Raw genomic sequence first — 8,128 nt, forward strand, 5'->3', positions numbered from 1 at the left:
AGTTAAAAGGTCAATAAATAGTTAAAATGTTCAGAGTAATCATTAGAATAAATAAGTAATGTATATTTGTTGTTAATTCATGTTAATTCATTTAAAGTTATTTAACTAAAACTATAAAGGGGAGGGGGGAACCTTTTCTTGTTATGTTTAGCTTGGGAATTATTTCATTGTTGCAATAAAGATATTCTTCCGATACACTACAAGTAGAACAGCCACGAGGTGCTGTGCTAATAACACCGATTAAGGATTAAGAAGTACAAAGAAGTTTGTTAAAGAGAAACTGCTACCCCTCAAGTTCATTCCTCTTGAGTTAGAGAGGCCAATGAGGTATGTGTCGTATAGTGTTAACGGATGTAAACATGTGTTTGTATGTTAATGTGTAATTAGTCAATTAAGTGAATTTCTTTACATGTTGAATGTGCACTTTATCTCTTGGTTGTATGTATGTTGTTCATTATGTGCAACATCACCTTTAAAAGGTTAATTTAAGTTTATGTATTTCTTTTCGTAGTTCTGACGGCATTATTTGGACATAAAGGAGTGCAAGGCTAGAATGTACAAGACATACTACAGACTCGCGTCCGAATAAATGTCTGTTAAAATCAAAACGACTTGAGCCTTTGTTTCATCTCGAGGGGAGTAACAGAGTGTATGTGAAGTTTCAGCTCAAAATAACAGCACAAATTATTTGAAATTAACTCTTTGAATCTGCTTCTTTTAGGTCTTGATTCAAATTGTGCCCTTTTGGTGACTGTCGCTTTAAATTCAAATGAGATTGTGCTCTTTTCAAAAGAGGGTGGAGCTACAAATGCCTGTGCGTCAACATAGCGACAGATACAAAACAGGACTAATGTTTTATATTCATAATGCCTCTTAGTCACTGACATTATCTTCAACAGGTGAAAACTCTGATGGCAGTCGGCTGCTTCTTACTCAGGGCTGTTTATGCTAATGAGGGAAAAATGGTCGCTAATGGGCGGGGCATTCCCTCTCTGTTGACATGTACAAAGGGAGATTGTCAATCAAAGTGTTTCTGCAATTAATATTTATTATTAGAGGATGGCTATACTCACACATTGTTGCCACACAACTCTATTTCAACTGCATATTATTGATTTTTGCATAATAGGGGCCCTTTAATATATACTAAACATTAACATACCTGCTTTTGGAACAGCAATGTGTTGCACATAGGCAGAGGAGCCATCTTCTAACTGGATCACCTGGCCTTCAACTATACTGTTGTCTGAGGAAAACAACCAGCACTGACTTAATAGTACATCAACTGAAAGCAAACTTGAGATTACATTTAAAATGATACAACAAGAAATACACAATTAAAGATTGTATAGGAAGAAATACCAAAGATTGTAGTAGAATTAAAGTAATTATAATAATGGTAAAATAAAGTAATAATAATTAATGATTAAATGAAAAAAAAAAATCCTGAAACCATGTACAGGATTTGGACAATGACACTGAAATGCCTGCTTTCAGACCACAATAATTATTTGGTATGGTGTAGGGCTTCCTTTTGCAGCCAATACAGCATCAATCGTCTTGGGAATGGCTAGGTGGTGCGCTTCTTTAGGGCTTCTCCACTCTATAACTCTCCCAAATGTGGGAAGGACAGTAAAGGTGGACTCATCAGAGAACAATACACGTTTCACATTGTCCACAGCCCAAGATTTTCTCTCCTGGCACCCCTGAAATTGATGTTTGGCATTGGAGTGACCAAAGGTTTGGCTATAGTAGCCCGTCCATGTATATTGACCCTGTGGAGCTCACGACGAACAGTTTAGGTGGAAACAGGAGAGTTGAGATGCACATTTAATTCTGCAGTGTTTTTTTTTGGATACAATCTGGGCTAGGACATGGACATCCCCTTTCAGACAGCTTCCTTTAGCGTCCACATTTACTCCTGTTGAATCTGGTTCGATCTTCTTGGTGGTTTACTGACATTACCCTGGATATCATTATTCTTGATACATCACAAACTTGCTGCCTTGATCACAGATGCGCCAGTGAGACATGCACCAACGTTTTTTCCTCTTTTGAACTCTGATATGTCCCCCATAATGTTGTGTGCATTGCTATATTTTAAACAAAACGGTGCTATTCCTCTGCTAATTAAACCTTCACACTCTCCTCTTACTGGTGAAATGTGCAATCAATGAAGATTGGCCACCAGGCTGCTTAAATTCAGCTATGAAATCTCCAACACTAAAATGTCCAGCGTCAGTTTCATTGTCCAACCCCTGTAGATAAACTAGTTGACAAGGTCATGGGAACCACGTGTTAGCCCTGCGGAAAAATCCAGCTTAAACCAGCCTAGGCTGGTTGGCTGGTTTTAGCTGGTTGAACAGCCTGGTTTTAGAGGGGTTTTGGCCATTTCCAGGCTGGTTTAAGCTGGACATAGCTGGTTTTGGCTGGGCTCCCAGCCTGGCTAGGTGGTCAAGCTGGTTTTAGCTGGTCAATTTCCAGCCTGACCAGCTAAGACCAGGCTGGAAATGGCTGGAAACCAGCCTGGAAATGGCCAAAACCCCTCTAAAACCAGGCTGGTCAACCAGCTAAAACCAGCCAACCAGCCTAGGCTGGTTTAAGCTGTTTTTTTCAGTAGGGAGTGTTGGATAAAAACATAAAACTTCAAAACGCATCAATGTAAAGGCATTTTTTTTGAAAATATAATAGTATGTGTTGAACTACAATCAATGTTAATTTGATTCTTATAGAAGGCTATGCTCAGGCTTAAGTATCTCAATCTCTGAGTTGTTTAGGGTGTTTGTAACAGACGCACCTTGAGGATTGTGAGGTATATATGCAGTGGAGCCGTCTGATAAAGTCACAGCCTGCAAACTGACCGTGTCCATGCTCTGGTCACAATCTGAATAATTAACAAGACATTTAGAGAGAGGCACAGACCATCAGGAGTGTTGAAATGAATAGAATAGAAGTACATTCAAATGTCTCTTATGCTAATAAAGACTATATTTGTGACATGCTGAGTTACAATGAGCTTGTGAGTAAAAAAAAAAATATATATACGGTTTTATCAAAAGAATTTTTAACATCTTATATACGAGACAATTTTAGATAAAAATAAAACACACAAATTTTTATCGGATCAAAGAGCAATTTTTAAATAAACTGCAGGATCATAAACAGTAGTGTTTCTCTGACATAAATTAAGCAAAAAAACAAGTGAGAACATCAAACCAATAAAGCCTCTTTCACACTACGAGCGACTCCCAGCGACAAAGCGACAAGCGACTGTTCATTTTAACGGTGAGCTAGCAACTTCTGTCCACGCCATAGACATTTACATTAGATGTCGCCTACCCTGTTTGTTGTCTATTGGAAGGAACGCATCAATAGAGCCGCCATTTTAGTACAGGGTAGCGCTCCTTTGAAATGAATGCGGGACCAAGCTGCAGTGGAGGACTGTGGCCATCCTGAGCCAGAGATACACACATATACATACATCCATGATCGGGAGTTTTCCCGGTGGTCATTATGCTATTTTTTTTTTAATTATAATTTTACATCACGTTTCTACATTGATGGATAAGTGACCACATGGGCATTACTGACAAAAACCTTGTGTTTGTGTGTATGGAAATGTACCATCCTCCCTCCCTGTTAAATTTGATCTATTCCATGTCCTGAAACACACCCCCTCTTCTAACTTCTCAGTCTAATGGAGGGGGCGGTTCGTTTGTAAATGAATCTTCGTTATGAACGATTCGTTCACTTAGCTGACAATAACACGTTTCTGGCACCGCAACGTCTTGTTGTCATATTTCATTTACATTGTTTGATTATTTTATTCAACAAAACTAGCAGAAGCCTAGTATTTAGTGCGAGTTGGTGCTACTTTGCCATATGGTGAATGCAGTAAGTGAAATGTTCTGCCTTTGTGCTTTGTTTTCTTTGTTTGCTTGTTACTACACTCGTACACAGTGTCACAAGTCCAGACTCATTACGTTGTCACACTGTCTTGACTAGTGCGGTTGAATGACATTTGTACTGGGAGCACTGTACTAATGTGGCGGTGCTTTTGATGCATGTTCAGGGTCCGTATGCGATATCTAGTGTATATATCTATGCGTCTACGCGAGCAACAGCAACCACTGGCAACTAGGTGGGCATGCCGAGCGACGCGACAAAGTTGAGAATCCTTTATGCAAACGATGAGCGACTTTCTTGAGCTATAGGAGCACCAATAGAGCTCAGGTGATCTTCTCTCAGCTTGCTCAGAGGCCGGTTGTATTCTCTGTGTAGACCTACACAGATCTGCGTTTGAAGCAGGTCACCACCCAGAGCGACAGGCAGCTACAAAGTCGCTGCTAGTGGGAATGAGGCAGAAGGCTAGAAAGTATGCTGAAAGTATGTCAGTATATCTCGTTTGAATAAATATTTTTGAACAGTCAGATGTCGCCCCCTTCTGTTTTAAGAGGACGTGTGAGATAATTTTATTTTGACCACTACCATACTCAATCTATAAACTTTTATCACAGTAACCTGTCTGTAACAACAAAATGATCATTTTCTGTTCTAATGTTTTTATTCATCGTGGGAGAATAAAAATCACTATAAATGTAAAAATAAATAAAAAATAAATGAATAAAAAGCGATTCTCAATTTATCCAAAAGTGCAGTAGTAGCTCACCACCTAAAACATGTACAAATAAAGATTATTTTTGCTATTTGGGACATCAGATCACTAGATGAGGACTTGATAAACAAATAAGTGACTATTTACTGCTATTTAACACCATATTTACCACTTGTTTTCCTTGCAATAAATGGCCTGACTCATTTTGCCAGCAAGGACACATTTTGTTTGATAAACAAATACAATAAAAATAGAGAGTGAAATATTTGAACCATTTAAACTACATTATTTCTATAAGAAAGACTTCTATTCATTCCGATCAAAACAATAACCTTACAAACCCTACTTCTTTGAACGACAATGCATACATTTCCTTTAATAAAATTCTGACCTGCAATCCCCACAGTCTCCGTTAGGCAGAGCGTGACCTCCTGAGAATCATCCTCATGCTGGAAATCTGCTGACTGATTTATCTGAGCCAGCAGCATTATTACCTAGGAGAAATCAAAGACGGCATCTCAGGAATAAAACATAAGTGCACGATCATAATTTAGAGAAGACCTAAAATCCCATTTGAATTAACAGTAGTTTAGATAAAGTGTTAAAACAAAAATGATCTGATTACATATCAAAAAGACAGTTCAGCCCCAACATACTAATTGGAGTCATTTGGAATATTTCATTGAAAACGTCGATCTACAGTTGAAGCCAGAATTACTAAACCCCGCTGAATTATTAGCGCCCTGTTGATTTTTTCCCCCCAATTTCTGTTTAACAGACAGCACATTTCTTTCAACACATTTCTAAACATAATAGTTTTAATAACTCATTTCTAATAACTGATTTATTTGATCTTTGTCCTGATGACAGTAAATAATATTTTACTAGATATTTTTCAAGACACTTCTATACAGCCTAAAGTGACATTTAAAGGCTTAACTAGGTTAATTAGGCAGATTAGGGTAATTAGGCAAGTTACTGTATAACGATGGTTTGTTCAGAAAAAAAAAAGAGCTTAAAGGGGCTAATAATTTTGACGTTAAAATGTTTTTTAATAAATTAAAAACTGCTTTTATTCTAGCTGAAATAAAACAAATAAGACTTTCTCTAGAAGAAAAAATATTATCAGACATACGGTGAAAATTTCCTTGCTCTGTCAAATATTTTAACAAGAAAAAAAGTTCAAATATAATTTCAACGTCTAGTATTATGAATACAGTTAAAACATCTGAAATTTGTGCTTCGTTTAATATTCTGCCTCCATTTTGATTTCCTTTTAACGCTAAAAAAAACAAATTCAAGTTTCTATATAAACCTCATGTTATTTGTTGGAAAGTTTCATATACATACATGTAAATATACTAAATTTAAACCCCTTTTATTTAAACAAGAACTGGAACTATACTTCAATACAATTTTAACGTCTTGTATTAGAAAGCAGTTAAAACCTCTCAAATGTGTGCTTTCTTTAATATTCTGCCTTAATTTTGATTTCCTTCCCTGCTGAAAAATCCAGCTTAAACCAGCCTAAGCTGGTTGGCTAGTTTTAGCTGGTTGACCAGCCTGGTGTTAGAGGGGTTTTGGCCATTTCCAGCCTGGTCTTAGCTGGTCAGGCTGGAAAATAACCAGCTAAATCCAGCTAAAACCAGCTTGACCAGCCTGGTTTAAGCTGGACATTGCTGATTTTGGCTGGGCTCCCAGCTTATCTAGGCTGGTCAAGCTGGTTTTAGCTAAAACCAGCCAACCAGCCTGGGCTGGTTTAAGCTGTTTTTTCTGTAGGGTTAATATGTGCCCTTTCGTTGTTTGTTTTATTTTTCTTTCCTGCCCTTCTTTCCTTTCTGTAACCTTGTTATGCTATTTTAAATGCAATTCATATGTCGTTTATCGTAAAAAGTTATCTCTGTACCACTTGAATGTAAGCAAATGATGAGGAAATTGACATTTGTGGACGAACTATCTCTTTAAAACACAGAGGTGTAACGTTAGTTTCGCTTCCTTGTCCAAATTTTGTCTTGTATCTAAATGTTTGTGCAGTTTAGCAGCTTCAACACTCGTGTAAGATAATGTTTCAGCTTTTACCATGTGTAAATATGTGGATATTACGATAAATATGTGGATATTACGATCATTCAAAAATAAATGCTGTAAACAAACCTGCAGCGATATCTAGTTTCACATTGATGTCAAAAAGATGACAAGACGATGTGTAGCATTTACTGTCGCCTTTAGTGTGATGTACACGTATAAATATGCTTTATTATTACAGCTAATGCACATTTGTTTTTCAGCGGCTTCAATGTAACGTACTCCAGATCGCCTGGTCTATTGCTATAATAACATATGCATTTAGCGATTGAGACACTTACCTCTCTGAATAGTCAAAATCTACCCGAAACAGTGTATAGGATCAAATACGTCTAATATTTCCATAAATGGAGCTCCATAACATTGTGAAATACAGTACAACGGTGTGTGTTTTGAGTTGATGGTGTGTTTCTTCTGTGGTTTTAATGTCGGTGATTAAGGTCTGTTCTGCCCCCTGCTGTTCAGGAGGGAAAGACTTTACCGGATAAACACGTTTGTTTTGTTCACACTGACACATTATTTGACTGAATTAAATGATTACATGATTTTGTAGATAAATGTTATTCGTGGTTATGTATGCATTTATTTGCAAACCCTAAGGAAAATCCAACAAGTTAGTACCTCACATCGGAACATGAATAGATTCGCTACATCGCTACATTAGGCTATTCAGATGTATGGAACTATTATAAATACAATAATAAATACAAACAAATGAATAAAATAGATACTGTACCTTTACAAAGACTCTTCATGACGTACAGAGTAAAAAATTTTTACTGAAAGATTAGCTAGCTGCTAGGCTAGCCTCATTCTTCTTAGCACCTGCTGATCACCGTAGGCCTGAAAAAAGAAATATAACAATAACTGAATAAAACCAATTGGCTTTCTATTATAATGTTTATTATTAATAATATGACAACGATCTTATATTATATTGATCATCAAGATATTACTTAAGTTTTTTGAACAATAGTTTGAGCAATTTTTTTTATCTATTTCTGATTTCATTTGAATTTTTGTTCAAGTTCTAGTGTTTTAATGTTAAAGCCTTTTGTCATATTTGATTAATTTTGTATTCATATATATATATATATATATATATATATATATATATATATATATATATATATATATATATATATATATATATATATATATACACACACACATTTGAAGTCAGAATTATTAGCCCCCTGAATTATTAGCCCCCCTGTTTAATTTTAATAATTCATTTCTAATAACTGATTTATTTTATCTTTGTCATGATGAAAGTGAATAATATTTGACTGGATATTTTTCAAGAAACTTCTATACAGCTTAAAGTGACATTTAAAGGCTTAACTAGGTTAATAAGGTTAACTAGGCAGGTTAGGCTAATTAGGCAAGTTATTGTAGAGTGATGGTTCGTTCTGTAGACTATCGGAA

The 8,128-nt window shown here is 36.2% G+C and overlaps 1 protein-coding gene across 1 annotated transcript in view; it reads right to left on the reverse strand.

The window, feature by feature from the left end:
• Window positions 1-7,109, reverse strand: part of znf143a (zinc finger protein 143a) — a 25,722-nt gene extending 18,613 nt beyond the window's left edge. The window contains exons 1-4 of the mRNA XM_056462368.1: window positions 6,982-7,109; window positions 5,007-5,109; window positions 2,798-2,884; window positions 1,163-1,246 (exon numbers count right to left, since the gene is read on the reverse strand). Of these exons, the coding sequence (XP_056318343.1) occupies window positions 1,163-1,246; window positions 2,798-2,884; window positions 5,007-5,103 (268 nt within the window). The 5' untranslated portion in view covers window positions 5,104-5,109; window positions 6,982-7,109. The remainder of the gene's footprint in view (window positions 1-1,162; window positions 1,247-2,797; window positions 2,885-5,006; window positions 5,110-6,981) is intronic.
• Between the last annotated feature and the right edge of the window lie 1,019 nt (window positions 7,110-8,128).

Source organism: Danio aesculapii, chromosome 7 (genome assembly GCF_903798145.1).
Source record: "Danio aesculapii chromosome 7, fDanAes4.1, whole genome shotgun sequence".
Taxonomy (NCBI): Eukaryota; Metazoa; Chordata; class Actinopteri; order Cypriniformes; family Danionidae; genus Danio; species Danio aesculapii.